Source organism: Metopolophium dirhodum, chromosome 6 (assembly GCF_019925205.1).
Source record: "Metopolophium dirhodum isolate CAU chromosome 6, ASM1992520v1, whole genome shotgun sequence".
NCBI lineage: Eukaryota > Metazoa > Arthropoda > Insecta > Hemiptera > Aphididae > Metopolophium > Metopolophium dirhodum.
Window position 1 is genome coordinate 1,351,686 of NC_083565.1, and position 17,819 is coordinate 1,369,504.

Below are 17,819 nucleotides of genomic sequence, written 5' to 3' on the forward strand. Positions count from 1 at the left end.
TTATATTTTTCTTTGTAGTATAAACAATTTTTTATTAAATGTATGAATACAAGTTTATAACTTAAAATTATTAGTACCCAATATTTAAATATTATGTTAAGATATATTAAACTAGTAAAAAAATCTTATACTATTAACATTCCCGTCCAATGTTCTATGTAATAAATATAATATATAGTTACTAAAAATTAGAATAGATATAAGCTTGAATTATAATGCATATGTTAATATTCCAATTGTTTTTACATTTTATAATGATATAATTTACGTTGTTAAAGTTTGAATGAAGAAAATATAACAAAATGATTAAGCTTAATTTTATTATTTTTACGGATACCTTATATTTTCCATGTCATCTACTAAGTCTTTAAAAATACCTTCTGTAATATTGTCTTGCATTAGATCGAGTACTTTTTCAATAAAATGTTTCCTCCTAATTAAACAGAAAAAGTTGCTAATTTAAATTTATATTGGATTAAGTCAGTAATAAATTGTCTCAAAACTAAATTAAGTCTCCACCTCATTCACATATTATCTAGAAATTCTGTTTGTAGACATTTATCATAAATGTGCTTTAGTGAAACCCTTATCATCCTAAATTTAACCTAATAATGTTTACTCTTGTATGTATGATGGTAATGGATCCTGGTAAAATGTTAAACCAGTGACACTGCTTACAATTATTGGTCATAACACTCATAACTCATAAGTTATGACTAGGGATAGAATAGTATAGGATTTTGCATTTATTTGTATGACATACAGGATATTGCTTTTCCAAGCATGTGTTTTGTTCATCTATGAGTTCAAATAAATGGTTTTTTATTTTGCATTTTTTGCACTTTTTTTCCTTTTTAGAATTTTGGGTCATTTTATTTACTTTATTGAAATCTATGTAATATTTATATTTATTTTCATTTAAATTCATAACAGAAATAATATTGTAATTCAATATCGTCATTTTTATATAAATTCTATCGATGCTATCTATAATAAAACTAATTATATAGGTAATATATATAATAACAATAATCTTTGATGCTGTGAGTTATTTTAATCATTAAATTAGATGATACTTGTGATTACATGAACTTTTTTGACGCAGCCAATGTATTCTGCGTTTGGAAATTCTAATTTTAATCTTGATTTGTGCAGAGCATTTCTAAATTCAAATATACCATTAAATAAATTAATTCATCCGATTTTAGGAATTTTTTTTGAAAATTATACAAAAAAAACGATTCCGGACTCGTCTACATTAAGAAAAAATTACGTTAATAAATGTTACGATGAAACTATGAATAAAATAAGAACAAATGTTTCGGAAAAAAAAAAATTGGAATTCAATAGATGAAATTTCAGATGCAGCTGGTCGATATGTTTCTAATGCAATAATTGGGACATTGGAAATTGATAATCCACATAAAACCCGACATACCCTTACGGCCTTACCGCCTAACTCTGTGGTTACTATGTGGGGAACATGGATAAACGCGTCTCTATATTATTGAGAATACTTGAGTTTAATCAAAAATGTTTTAATAAAATAATGTTTGAATAGAGAAGAAACAACTGCCACAGCTAAAATCAAAAATGTAATTAAATTTACATAAACTTAATTTTAGGTCACTGCCTGAGATTCAAGCGTTTAAAAAAAATAGTGGTAGTTTTACAACAGAAAATTCAACAGTCAAAAAGTGAAACTAATAAACCTATATCTATAAAACAAATTAAAAATGTTGTTGGAGAAAAATACTGGATTTGAAATGTTAAAATATAAAATATCAACAAGTGGGGTGTAGCCTATGATATATTGATATTACTAAGTACCTATATTTAATGATATTATTATGAATAAAGTAATTTATATATAACATATTTACGGGGAACCATGTTTAAAATTTTCAATCCTTAGATATAAAAGTTGAACATTTTATAAATTTAACTACAAAATCATTTTTTAATTTTAAATTTGATAAATTTTGTCAAAATTCGAACTTCAAATGTTTATAAAAAAAAATTGTGCTTATGCATTTTTTAATATTTTGCAACTGCTACTGTAACAATATATCAGGAGCCTTGTATTAAATGTTCACGCATTTTTACCTAACAAATAAAATATCGATAAATATAGAAAAAAACTAAAAAAATTGAAAACTGACAATGTCCGTAAAAAGCTAAAAATATTTTCAAAATTGTTTGGTGTAAAAAAAATGAAAATATAAACATTCAGTGAAATATTAAATTATCTACATTTATTCATTTTTGAATTACAACAAAATAACAAAATCGCTGAATGAGAAATCGTGTGAATATCCACTATGGTGTAAAAATTTAACTTAAAACGCTCGAAGTTCTATCAAAATTCGAACTCTAAAACTAAAAAATGTTGGTTAGTGGTTGTCGCTCTGCTGCACAGTATTTTACGAATGGATCACTGTATAATGGTTGATATTAAATTTGAATTCAATGATATACTATCATTGTCTACAAAAACGATTCTGAGCGGAGACGGTTTGTGAGTGTGGTGTTTCACATTTCAATTTATATTCATATTTTTATTATTTATTAGTCATTATTAGGGTTCGGATTTAAAGGCAATATAATCAATAAAAAAAGGCAAATAAAGGCATTTAATTTATATAAAAAGGCAATTCATAAATATACTACAAAATAAAAAAAGTGAACATTTTTTAAACACTTTCAATTGCACACATTTTGAGAAAAATACAAATTAAAAATTAAAACTGCATGCAAAATAAACTAGTTGGTATTAAAAAAAAAATTGACTACCATGTACTTTGATAGGCTGTCTTCAGTAAATACCAAATACTCGATAAGACGATATCGATAAATATTGCGAATAATAAAACCCATTTGTAGCGATATACGCAAGCTGTGTAAAAAATTATAAATCAACTGAAAAATTAAACACAAAATAGGCATTTATAAGTACAAAAGGTAAAAAAAAGGCAAAAAGGCATTTATAAGTAAAAAGGCAAAAAAAAAAAGGTTCCATCGTCTAATAAATTAAATGAAACACATTTTTGTATAAAAATTATTTTTCTATTATGATTAATAAAAGAAAGGCATTTGCCTTCAAATCCGAACCCTAGTCATTATTAATACGGTACCTAGTCGGTAAATTGAATAAATATTATAAAATTACAACAAAATGACTATAAAAAAGGTGGACAAGTGGGTGTTGCTCTGCTGTACAGAAGGTTACAAGTGAGTCTCTGTAATAGATGGTGTTAAATTTGAATTCAATGATATAATATCATTGTATGAGAAAAACGATTCTGAGCGAAAACGGTTTGATGATGTTATTGTGAATAAAGTAATTTATATACAACCTATTCACGTGGAACCTTGTTTTAATTTTTAATCCTTCGCTATAAAAGTTAAACATTTTATACATTTTTGCGTAAAACTTCCCGTTTTTCCTTTATTTTTAATTTTCGTTTTCTCCGGCGCTTTTGAAAACTATTAAGAATTTTAATCTCCCCAATGACTAGATTCACTTTTCAACGAACAAGATACTGAAGTTGAAAATTGAAGCTTTTTTACTGCCCAAAAAGTAGATTACAGACACAAAAAAAAAAGGTGGGTAAGTGGATGTCGCTCTGCTGTACAGTATGTTACAAGTGGGTCACTGTAATGGATGGTGTTAAATTTGAATTCAATGATATGATATCATTGTATAAGAAAAACGATTCTGAGCGAAAACGGTCAGTCAGCCTATGATATTACCAAGTATATTTGATGATATTATTGTGAATAAAGTCATTTATATATAACCTATTTACGTGGAAACTTGTTTTAAATTTTTAATCCTTAGCTACAAAAGTTGAACATTTTATAAATTTTTAACTAGGTACAAAATAATTATTACATTTTAAATTTGATAAATTTTGTCAAAATTTGAACTTTAAATACTTATAAAAAAAAACTGTGCCTATATTTTCAATATTTTTCAACTGCTATTGTAACAATATATCAGGAGCCTTGCATTAAATTGTCACGCTTTTCTACCCAACAAATAAAATTTTAATGATATTTATAGAAAAAAAAACTAAAAAAATGTAAAACAGACAATGTCCGTTAACAGCTCAAAAAGTTTCAAATTATTTTCAAAATGTTATCGTGTATAGAAAATGCTAATACAAACATTGTCCATAAAGAGCTCAAAATAAGTCAAAATATTTGGATACATTTTGTCAAAATTTGAACTTTAAAAAAATTGTGCCTCTATATTTTCAATATTTTCAACTGCTATTGTAACAATATATCAGGAGCCTTTCATTAAATTTTCACGCTTTTCTACCCAACAAATACAATTTTAATGATATTTATAGAAAAAAAAAACTAAAATATTGAAAACAGACAATGTCCGTAAACAGCTCAAAATAAGTCAAAATATTTGGAAAATGTTATGGTGTATAGGAAATGCAATTATAAACATTCAGTCAAAATTTCATGTCCCTACGGTCATTTGTTTTAGAGTTACACCAAAAACCAAAATCGATTTTCTCAAAAACAGATTTTGCGTAAAAATTCTCGTTTTTCCCTAAAAAGTGATGACAGGCACAAAAATAAAATTTAAAAAAAAACACACACATCATTGTAAAATCAATACATTCATCGCTTCGCTCAGATTTAAAAATTAAAAAAAAACAAGTTCAAAACAAGTCAAATTATTTTGAATATTTCATGGTGTATAGCGAATGCTAATATAAAGTTCAGTAAAAATTGCATGTATCATGAAAAACCATCAAAAATTCCCATTTTTCTTAATTTTTTTTTTGTTTTACTCGGCGATTTTAAAACTGTTTTAATTTTTGACTTGTGTAACAATCACATTTAAAGGCAATTTCTTGAATAAATAGAAATCTTTTTATTTTATTAATTTCAGACCATCTCAAACATTCAACAGCAGTTACCTATTAAAATCATAAAAATCCTTCATTTAAATATATTTAAATTTTTTGATTATTTCATAATATTATAATTTAAATAATTCAGTACAAAATAGTAATTAATATTAACTATACATTTTTTATAATATTTTAAGCTCATTTTAATTTTTTTAGATAATTTTTATGTTATTTTAGGGTCATTTTTTAGGTTAATTTAAGGTCAGTTTTTTTTTAGATTTTTTAGGTCATTAAAATCCTAGCCCTAGTTAGTATTACTTAGTATTACAAAAATAAAATTGGAAAAAAACCTGTCCATTTTACATATTAATACATTTTATAAAGTTTTTAATATATAATATATTAAATAATATATTTTATAAACAGGTAAAATAGGTAAAATAGGTATTTAAATACTTATTATTTAACTAAAAATTATTTAGAATAAAACTAATTTTATAACAATACCTAGAAAATAATTTATATCTGAGATTTTCTATCATTGGGCTGACACATTCATCGAGTTGAATTGATTGAAGAACCTTATAAATAGTTTAATTTATATTTCAATAATTAATAATAATTTATCAGTTCATAAACGTTATTTTATACTTTAGTAGCTCTTTCAACGATACATGTTGGTAAACCATTTTGTGCTGCTATACTGTGAGCCATACTCATATTTTGGTTTTTTATATTATCTACTACTCTATATAAGCATACTATTTTTGAGTGTTGTATTGTGTGGCTCATGCTTAGGTACTAGATAGAAGACATTTATTTAAGAAACTAGTTATAATAATTCCTATTATTTATGATATTTTTCAAACAGTAACCCATATTGTACTTACTTTTATATTGGCATTTAAAATATCTTTATTTATTATCTGTTGAAGAAGATTTGGTAAAGAATGAAAATGAGTTGAAACAATGATGTGAGGCAATAAATGTAATGGTCTATGCACAAAATGGCTGATACTTGCTAGTAGTAAAGCTAATCCATTTATTTCAGATGTACCTTTTCCAAATTCATCTAATATTACGAGAGAGTTACATGTTGATTCATTTAACGCAACTGACATCTATTTATTATAAATAAATCAAATTAATAAATAATTTTCTTTTTTGATTATATGAACCGAGGTTTGTAGGTATTTATTGTTCATACATAATGTTTAAAATGCAGGTACTAACTTGTTTTAGATCGACCATAAAAGCTGACATTAAAGAACTTACAGATTCAGTTGATTGAATTCTAGTATGAATATGATCTAATATACTTATTTCTGTGTACTCGGCTGGTACATAACATCCAATATGGCATAGATATGATATTAATGCTACCTATTAATATTTACAAATATGAAATAACCAGCTGATTAGGAAAAAATAAATTCATAAAATTACAAAAATTACAAAAATGTTGGACCTGCTTTAAGTAAATACTTTTTCCGCTTGAATTAAATCCTGTAATAATATTAATATGTTGATTTATTTTTGAAGAATGATAACTGTTAGGTACAAATTTATCCACATATTTTTCTTGTAAAATATGGCGACCATTAATTATGTTTATTATACAGTGTTCTTTAGGAAGTATGTTTGGTTTTATTAATTTTAAATCTTTAGCAACATCAGCAAAACCTATTAAACTAATAATTATTTGACTGTTAAATAAAATATTATTATAAAGTGTATTATAAAAAAAAGCTTAAATCTATGCAGATATAATATCATTTGAGTATTAGACTCTATAGTATTTGTATCAAACATACCAATCTAATTCAGCAATTAATTTTAAAATTAAATGTAGATCGCTTATCCAGTGCTGTATAATAAACTCTGACAGTTTTGTCATAATTTGAATTTCTTCTTGAATAATACTTGATTCAACTTCACCAAAATATTTATCAAGTTCTAAAAACATTATTGATATAAAATTGGATAAGTTTACTATATAATAATTAATTACAAATTTTAAAATATAATCTTAGAAGTATAGACTTTATTTGAGACACGTGCCTCAGCTTAAAGGGTGGGGGGTGTCTTGGAGACTAGGGGCATTTCACATATAGTAAATAATTTATTAAATACACACTAAGACTAAGCCAATCATTCTCAGTTACCATTTAAGTAAATACGTAATTATTTATATATAACTATATAAGTATTTATAATTACTAATATAAATTATTGTGCCTCATAAGTTAATGAAGTTCGTCATGCCACTGTAATCAAGCTATGTAGTAGGTATGTAATAATTGCCCGTTTACATAACTATGAGAGGAGCCAAGTATCCACCAGGATCCCCTGTAAACACTTGCTTCCCATAAATACAATATGAATATTTCCATATTTATAAATTATTAAATTTAATCTAGTAAAAATACTTGAAAATAATTAGTACATAAAACGTGTGCTTGTACTCTATATTATCATGTGTCCACAGAAACAAGGAACACGGTATGCTTTATAACTCAGTACGACAGTACCTACATATTTTTAAATTTTGTTTGGAAACTAGACTATTGGTTATTGAAGCATAAATACCTATGCAAATATACCAATGCACTATACATTTTGGTTATTTAATCAACATTCAAGATCGTTGTGAATTGTATTTTGTACTTGGGTACTTAGCATACAGTTATACAATATGAGATTAACCAGAAATAATATGCAAATGCATGTAGGTACAAGTCTTTATATATTATAGTTATTACTCATCAGTCATCACTAATCACAGTATCACACATTCACACATATACACTGTATACTAAAGTATTTTGTCACAAAATATGTATAATGATTGTTGCTTATGGGTTATCGATTAACTAAATTGACTTATACCAAATTGCATATGACTGTACAGCATACTTGAATCTTTAGGTATATTACATTTATTTATAACAAAATTAGTGCTAAAATCAGGAAATTAATAATTTTAGGTGCATGGATTCATCAGTCCCCTATTGTGCTTGTGATAGGGAAAAAGGAAAAGGGATAAGAAAATGTTGATTGGCTTTACCTGCCATAGTCACGCCTGTATACTTTAGGTATATAAGCTATATAAGTACTATTAAACTAAACTAACACATCATGCAGTATACTAACCATAACACCTGGACGATTTGTAATATACATTATCTGTCAGATGAAACTAAAATCAATACAAAGATATTCTGTATTTTAAACAATTCACTGAAGTAGGTAATAAATAATAATATATTAGGTACTTCATTTATTTTATAAAGTTACTGTACCTACATTTTAAATTAAACAAATAATAAATATACCTTAAATTCCAAATTTGGAATTTTATAATCATTTTCAGTCATCACATTAGAAGGTTTCCACAATGGAAGACACAATAAAAATCCAATTTCTGGCATTTTACGTATTGAACACTCATTAATGTATGAAGGTAATTCCTGTAGTTCTTTTAATGTTATTTCATCTAATAGTTCAGACATGTTTTCAATCTTCAATTTTTCTATAAAATAATTAGTCTATCAATAAACAATGCCTAACCAATTTTTACATTATACAGGTTATTATAAAAATGTTACTGTACTATTATCAAGTTCTGGTATGAATCCAGGTTTCACTACAAATCTGTCTAGTATAGTTGATTTTTCAAAGTCAATTATACAGGACATAGAATTAACCATAGTATAAAGACTATCTTTTAATGTTTCTTTAATCTATAATTATATTATACTCTGCTACAGTTTTAAGTATGAAATACCTTATTACAATATTTAGGTAAGTAGGTACACTGTACAATATTTAAATAATAATGATTAAGTACCTAATTTATGGCTGCCTATGTAAAAACATACCTTTGTAAAAAACATAATTTGTTCTGAATATCTTTCACAAATTTCTCCAATTGTTACAGCATTTATAACTGTCTGAAATTTAATTAGATTGGTTTGGTTGGTAAAAAAAGGTATAAATTATATTTATTTATTATATAAGATTTAGTTTAAATGTTAACAGTATACATATTTACTTGATATAATAATTTCCATTGGTACATTGAAGCATTACCACCATTAATTTTTACTACAGTAGACTAAAATTATTATATTAAAAACATAAAATGTCATTTTATTTATGTTTGATATAATCTTAATTTTAAAATAATACTTGTATTTAAATTTAATGTATTATAATTATAATATACAATATTTTAAACTTGTTCTATTTTATACTTTATACATTATACACTAAATTGTATAACCGGTACAATTATATCCAAGCAATAAATTTAAAATATTAAAGAAATTAAGTACTTACTAACACACAACGGCAATGTTTGATACAGTTAATCAATGAGAGTATTACACTTGCATTGCAAGGTTTTATACAAAACTCTATAAATTCATGTCTATAATTTATAACATCAATGTTTTTGGTAGGTTGGGCTAAAATATTTTTTAAAAACTTTGAACCTAAAACTGAGTTACACCGATTCAATAAACTAAAAACACTTGGGCCTTCTTTAATTGAATTTTTGGTCCAATTGTATGCAGATGGGTGTTCATGTACAGAAAATATTTGTAATGACTCATATGTACTAATACCGAGCCAAACTAGATTATCCATGTTAAGAATCCTTAATGACATTATTGAGAAGTTGGTTGGTAAATTTAATTTTACCAATGGAGTATCCAAAAAATGTAGTAATGCACCTAATGCACATACAGCTAACTCTTGAGTAAAATCTACTAAACTACGTATATAAATTTGACGAGACTTTTCATTTTTTGGAGCAGACGCCAATGACATGGATAAAATTAACTGCTCACATGTTTTAAAATCTAAAAAAAAATGGTGTACTTCGTTAATACATATATTAGTTAGTTACCTATACAAAATAAATTCTATCTTTAATAGATACCTCTTATAGACGATATCTTTATATATAATATTATGTACAGTTATTTTATTAATTATAATACAATAAATACCTATGCCTTACTATAGCTAGGCCGCCCGCAGGGGGGGGGGGTCACGGCCCCCCGCTTATTTAGATAATACCTCATTTGTATAGCATTTTATTGCATTTATTTGCATTTTATATAGCAGATTTTTTTTACGATGTGATACAAAAAACAGAATTTATGGTAAGTGAGTACTGAGTAGTATACATTTGTATGTTCACAGTACGTTTTCTTTTTCACCGCGGTAATTTCATAACATTCAAGGGAGGATATCCCGCTTGAACACAGTGATCTTACCATAACAAAAATCATGGGGAGACTTCAAGCTCGTTGTCCACCTATTTGCCTCTCACACAAAAATATTTACAGTATAACATTTTACAGGAAGATTTGACATTTTTTGTCCACGAATTCTCCACTTATTTTTCGTCTATAAACCTTTACGAAGACTCAGAAATAGCTTTATGTTTGCAGACATTTAATTCATTCCTGAATATCAACAAAGATAATAATAAATTTGCTATACAAGTAATTGACCATAATAATAATAATAATAATAATAATCGTATATGGTACCACACGTGTTATACTAAACTGCAAGAGGGATGTTATGAAATTAAAGATATTAAGCATTGAGTTATGGAACAAATAAATATCTATAATAAAAATTCAAAACCCGGTTAACATTTGACATTTTGGTTGATCTTAACGATTTCAGATCGTATATAAAATGTAATGGAATACTACACTTTGAAATTTTACATAGCATCCCTCTTGGCAATAAAAAAAATCTATTATTTCGTAATTTGTGTTCTGTACTTGAAATAATTATTTCAGTTTTATAATAAGATTTGTTGGGGAAAAAAAATTTGGTGTGTGCACAGTAAATATTTTTGAGTAAGGGACAAAACCAATTTTGTGCAAACTCCCTGTAATTTTAAAATACGGTAAATATTTTGTGTAAGTTGAGAATTCTTGGACAACGAGTGTGAAATCTCCCTGTGATTTTTGTTACGGTAAAATCATTGTGTTCAAGGGGGACATCCTCACTTGAACGTTGTGAAATTACTGCGGTGAAAAAAAAACGTACTGTGAACATACAAATGTATACTACTTAAGTGTATTATTTTTTTGATGCCCCCCCCCCCCCACCGAGAAAAATTTCTGCGGGCGTCCTTGTACTATAGTATTTAATTTGCGGAAAAACTTTAAAAATTTTTTTTTTTTTTTTATTGGGTAACCCGCGGCCACAGGCCATTGGGTGTGGGGAGGGCACTGTAGGTTTTTTTATATTGTATATTGGGTAGGTTGGTACACGTATGTGTTGTGTTTGGCAGAATTTCTAATGGGGCACCCGTAGGTTTCTGCCGTGCCCCGGGGTGGGGGGATGGCGGCACTTGTTCTCCGGACACCGTGACTTGCACGGAGAAAAATGCCGCCCAGTGGTCGAGGATCGAACTCGGACCGGCTGTGCCGAATCCGTCGCGTTAGACCGCTCAGCCACCTCGTCCCCCCTTTAAAAACTTTAAAAATATATTTATGTGTAAAAATGTAATAAATCTATTACAAAGATTGGCTAATAGTTGATTTAGTTGTAGATAACTATATTGTATACCTATAATATTAACCTACTATATTATAGCTGTTTCATTCAACTTTGGCAAGGTAGCTAAATGGTTTTTATAAAAATATGTTGTGGAATTATGTTTCACCTTTCATAATTAGAATTAATGCATAGTAAATGTTTATAATTTTCATATAAGTTCAATGTAATTATTTTTAATTTAATTCATTTAACATATCATTTTTATGTATTATGCTAGTATCCAAATATCACTAATATAAAAAATTACCTCATATGGATTTAGGTTAATCACAAACATTCAACAATTTGTATATTAAGAGGACGTGATACCCACATGTGTTATCTCCATCTTACAAGTGCGTAACATAACAAATTTTACGCTCAGCGTAACACGTGTAGCTCCGTTAATTAAAAAATTAATGTGAATTGACCACTTTTGAAATTTAAAGGCAAGATTATTATCTAGGCACCCTCATGGCTCATGGGCTTTTTATTATATTTTAATTTTAAAGCGAGTTATGAGGTTTTTGATATTTATAAATTATAATAAAATATTTTAGGGGGACAGAGTGGCCGAGCGGACTAGGGCGTCGGTTGTGACCACACCGACTTTGGTTCAAACCTCGGTTCAAATTCGGGTGGCATTTTTCTTCGGGCAAGTCACGGTGTCCGGAGAGAAGTGCCGCCATCCCCCACCCGGGCATGGCAGATACGCACGGGTGCCCACTAAAAAATCTGCCAAAACTACACACACGTGTTACACTTACAGTTCCCTCCCCTACAAACAAAAACAAACAGCTAATGGCCATAGTTGCTGGGCTTCACGACCAATAAAAAAAAAATAAAAAAATATTTTATGTTGTATTTTACAAAAGTAATAAATTATATAAATACTTACTGAAACGTTGTTTGGGTAATATATGCACTTTCTCATCCGATTTATAATCATCAGTATTAGTTGGACTAGAATACATATTTATTTTGCCATTATGTGCTAATTGCTTAATAGTTTTTAAAAAATGTCCATCTTGTAAACTACATACTACAATATTTCTATAATATAAATATTAAAATTAAAATTGTGTTGGTATAGGCACTTTTAATAATAATAATATTGTTTATTACGAAAAAAAATTCTAATTACATTTTAAGTATAATAATATATTACTTTAAAAAATTAATAAAGAAATTCTAACTTACGCAGGTCTAACTTGCATAAATAAAGCATTCAACATTTTAAAGTCTAAATTACTTTCTATGACGTCGTGCAAAATTTGTATCTACATACAGTTTTCAAATATATATATATATATTAGTTATCTAGGTGCCTATTATAAATACTAAATATAGCTATGGATAACAAATATATTATTTATTTTTCATTACTTCAGATATTTGGCTATTATAAGATGCAGCTCCCAACATACCATTTTTCCAATAGATCGAGAGAAATATATCCTAATATTCAAAAATTTAAATTTAACTAAGAATAAGTTTATTAACTCTATTAAATATCAACTTTAAATAATATTACCGTGTCATCAACGTTTAATGTAATATCATTATCAGATTTGTTAATATTACTTGCGTCATTATAGTTTGAATAATCAACTGACGAAAAATCAATAAAACTTGAACAGGTTGCACTTCTACTTAGATCCCTAATAATATGAAATAGTAAATTATTTTATAAAATTTAAGATATACCTACCTAGTAGCTGGAGTTAAGTGAACCAAACCACTGAAGCAGGTATTTTTAAATTTTAAAACAACAATTTTAAGCACTTACTGCACTAAAACTTTGGTATAATTTCAGTTTGGTGCCTAACTCCAGGTCAGCAGAGTATAAATAATGCATATGAACTTAATAAAATTCTACCAGAAAATTAACGTCTATGATTGTAAGTTTTAACATTTTTATCAAAGATCAGTTATTTTTTCTTCTAATTCAACACAGTGCCGTATTATTCAATACAGTGCTGTAGACAGGAATTTAATATGATGGGGATTTATCACAATAATTAATTAATTCATATAATAAATATATTTATATACTTTCTATGTTGTACAGGGGGGGGGGGGTTAACCCCGTGTTTACGGTCCTGTTCAAATATATTTAGGTTAAATCGACGTACTATTTTGTCCCCGTCGAATAATTGAGTTAACAGACATTTTGTCTCCGGCAAATATTAATATAGAACAGATTTTGATGGGAGATATTATAGCCATAGCCCATAGGACGTTTGGTATTCAGTTTAAATCATTATTTTTATTAATTTCTTAAAAATAATAATATAAAATGTGGAAAAAATGCATTTTGGAAAATAGGTACCATTCTGCTGTACAGTATAGGGCGGTGTCGAGTGGATCACTGTAATAGACATGTTAAATTTGAATTCAATGAGTTGAATTCAATTATAATTCAGAGCGGTGATGGTCTGTCAGCCTATGGAAATACGTTAAGTATTGGTATCTACCTATTTCATGATATTATGTTTTTTGATATTACCTCTATGCCATTAAACTCAATTAAAGTAACTTATTTATAGGTATCGATATTACGAAAGGTTGATTTAATTTTTGCCAAAAGTACCTACCTATTACATTTATTATATTAATTAATATTTAATTATTTTAATGGTCCATAATATTTAATGAGCGTCATTCATTTGGGTGAATAACCCAAAATTTACCTGAGTAAAGCATATATCATTTTGGCGAGAAATTAACCGATCGTTTAGGCGAATTTATATAAATTATTGAATAATAGGGAAGTAACATACATATACGTAGGTTTACAATTTTATCATCCACGTCCTAATATTTATCAAGTAATTAATTTTTTAAAAGAAATTCAAACAGAAACCTTACTAAGAAATTAATTCTATCATCAAACAAAAAATCAATATATTACGTTAAAATACTAAAGAAAAACAAGAATATACATTAAAATCATGGGAAGAATATCAAACTATACATGCCACTATAACATAACCATGCTAATGAAAAAAAATTAGTTGAGATAATAAATATAATATAATAAGTATATGACAATATAAATATATAATACATTTTTAACCATACCAGTTAGAGTCAACTAAGAGTCCTAAGTCTCTAAAAATAGGAAGGAAAGCGTAAGTACTAGGTATTAGTCTATATAAATTTAGATAAATATATATTTATAGCTCTCCCAAACGACGTATTAGATAAATTAGGGGTCCGTGTAAATTTGCCCAAATGATATGTATAAATTCGCTCAAACGATGTGTTATTTTGGGTCATTCGCCCAAATGAAAGCCCCCTATTTAATATTTCTAATATATTATATATTTATATTACGCAATGTATACGTATTTTTGAGTCACTACTATACCTTACCGTACAGTTTCAACAGTGTGAATAAGTTTAAATCGTTTATGGTATAAATCGGTAATATCTTAAAATTAATCTTAATATTTTGAAAATGTCATTACATGTAGTAATATTTATAATTTTGTAAATCGCCACAGATAATGTGTTTGAATTACAACAAAATAACTAACATAATAATCTTCTTCGAAATATCTAATTTTGTCGAAATTTTAACTTAGAATGTCTATATAACTACAACATAATTTGCAAATTGTTGTGATTTTGATGAATTTTGTCAAAATGAACTTTAAATGCTTATAAAAAAAAATTGCGCATATTTTTCTTTAATATTTTTGAACTGAAATTATAAAAACTTAGAAGGAACTTAGTATCGAATTTTAAAGGTTTTTGACCCAGTGAAAAATGTTTATCAATATTTATAGAGAAAAAAAATTAAAATGGAAAATTATGTCGATAAATGGCTAAAAAAAAAAGTCAAAATATTTTTTTTAATTATACCATGTATACATCATAATAATAAATAAACTAAAATGTTATAGAATAATAAATAACGACCAGACTGTCGTTCGTAGAAATCGGCCATCCCGGATCCCCAATAAAACCATTGTCACCGACAAAAAAGTACAATATGTATTATACGATCACGAAATCGGTACGTACTGTTACGACCGTATAGAGCGTAGGTCGTGCGGCTTTCTTATATGCTGTTAGAGAAAAGGAATGGTATGGTATAGCCGTATAGGAAAGAAATGGTACTAAAATATCTTTGCACCAAAGAGAAATCTAGTTCCAGGATGCACAAAAACCTTTGATAAAACCACCTACCACTAGTCCCTGGTCAGCATATCCGTGTCGTACTGTCGTCCTTTAAATCAGTGCATGAGCACCAGCCACCTGAGTAAAAACCTTCCAATAGTCAATACCTAATCCTACGAGCGACAACTGGACTCCTTGTGACGAGCAATAATCAGTGTGTTCATTATTACGATTTGTATATTTTGAAGTATTACTTTGTATCATTTAAGACTGCTACAGCCTACTGCCTACAGCATAACCCACAGACAGCTGCGAGTAGGGTAATATAACAGGCATTTAATATAACATTATATATCGATTGCGGATATTACCTATTTATACCTAGACCGCACATTTTTACTAGAATACCTTTGGTAGGTATATATGTTTTAATATTTATTAGATTAAGTAATATTGAATTATTATACTTACATTTTAAATTTAAATGAAGATGGTTACAATTTTACATTAATATATTTTTTTTTTAAACATGAAATAACTTAGTAGTTCGTATGAGCAGATTGTAAGTCTGACTATCTGAGTAGCTATATGGTAACAGCTGGTAGCCACTTACAGACTACAGTAGGTTAAAGGTATAAACCACGGAGCGCACAATAAAAGAAAAAATGTATTAGTCTACTTGTCTATATATCACTTTCTCTGACTTTGTGTAACGTTCCCTGGACCCTGAATACAACACTGATCATAGGGTTTTATTTTATTTTGACGACTACCAATATTATAATATTCATGTATAAAATCTTCAAACATATATCAGTGCCTGCTATTTTAAGCACAAAAAATATCTTGAAAACTTTACCATGATATTTAAAAAAATATCAAGTAAATTTTATCATTACAACTTTAGTACTACTGAAGTACCGAATATAGAATAAATTAAGATCAAAATATATAAAAATACATAATATATTATTATTAGTTATTACTTATTCGTTAATTGATTTAGTTGAGAGATTAGGGTATTAATTTTTACAATGATATTATGCAGCGTTTGTCATTACTTTTTGGTCGATATTTGTATAGATTTCTTAATTTGTTGTATAGGTACTTAATTCTAAACGAATAATACTGGATAAATGAAACTTTCTCCAAATTTGTATATATTTTTTTGTTTTTTTTTTCAAATGTTTTGTGGCTATATTATTTAAACGACCCAAAGGTCTTTATAAATATGTTTAACAATTATATATATTTTACATATTAGATATAAATTATATATACCTATTAAATTTTAGATTCTGAGTGGAACGATGAATGTATTGATTTTACAATGTGTGTTTTTTCGTCACCTTGTAGGACAGTAAAAATGCTTGGATTTTCTTCAACAGTATCTTATCTGATAGGAAAGTGAATCTAGTTGGTACTTTGGGGGGTCAAAAGTAAGAATTTCTCAGTAGTTTTCAAAAGCGCCGTGAAAAACAAAAGAAAAATTAAGGAAAAACGGGAATTTTTACGCAAAATCTGTTTTTGAGAAAATCGGTTTTGGTTTTTGGTGTAACTCTAAAACAAATGAACGTATATACATAAAATTTTCATTGGTTGTTTATATTTGCATTTTCTATACACAATAAAATTTTAAAAATATTTTGGTTTGTTTTGAACTGTTTAGGAACATTTTCAATTTCCAGTTTTATTAGTATTTTTTCTATGGATGTCGATAAAACTTTATTTGTTGGGTAACAAAGTTTGGAAATTTAATACAAGGCTCCCACTATATTGTTACAATGATATTTGAAAAATATTAAAAATCCTTAGTCACAGTATTTATTTATAAGCATTTAAAGTTCAAATCTTGACAAAATACGGAAAAATCATGAAAATTAGCAAATTATTTTAAGTTGAGAAATCATAAAATTTTTTCTTTTTAAATCTAAGATTATGTACTAGATTATCCATAAGTTTTTTTTATGAGCGTTTGAAATTCATATTTTTACAACATTTGATATTCGCTCGATTTCTCATGTAACGATTTTCTTATTTTGTTGTAATTAAAAACGTATGGCAGTAGATACTTGAAAATTTCACTGAATGTTTATATTGTTTTTATATTTTTTATTAGCATTTTCTATACATGATAAAATTTAACTATTTTAGTTTTGTGTTGTAATTCAAAAATATGTAGGTATTATTCGTGGGTTACTCGAAACTTCTAAAGAAGGCAGTGGCGAAGCTTAGGTTCGG

General features: G+C 27.2%; 1 protein-coding gene across 1 annotated transcript; it reads right to left on the reverse strand.

The window, feature by feature from the left end:
* Positions 1–96: 96 nt before the first annotated feature.
* LOC132946598 (mutS protein homolog 5-like) lies at positions 97–14,163 on the reverse strand. Its single transcript, XM_061016646.1, has 16 exons — positions 14,144–14,163; positions 12,985–13,111; positions 12,837–12,908; positions 12,651–12,730; positions 12,349–12,503; positions 9,219–9,742; positions 8,932–8,994; positions 8,759–8,830; positions 8,491–8,620; positions 8,213–8,409; positions 8,031–8,076; positions 6,692–6,833; positions 6,346–6,568; positions 6,111–6,260; positions 5,768–5,998; positions 97–5,678 (listed from the first exon to the last, which is right to left on the reverse strand). Exons 1-16 carry the CDS (start codon positions 14,161–14,163, stop codon positions 5,523–5,525), a joined length of 2,388 nt encoding a protein of 795 aa, XP_060872629.1. The 3' UTR covers positions 97–5,522.
* Between the last annotated feature and the right edge of the window lie 3,656 nt (positions 14,164–17,819).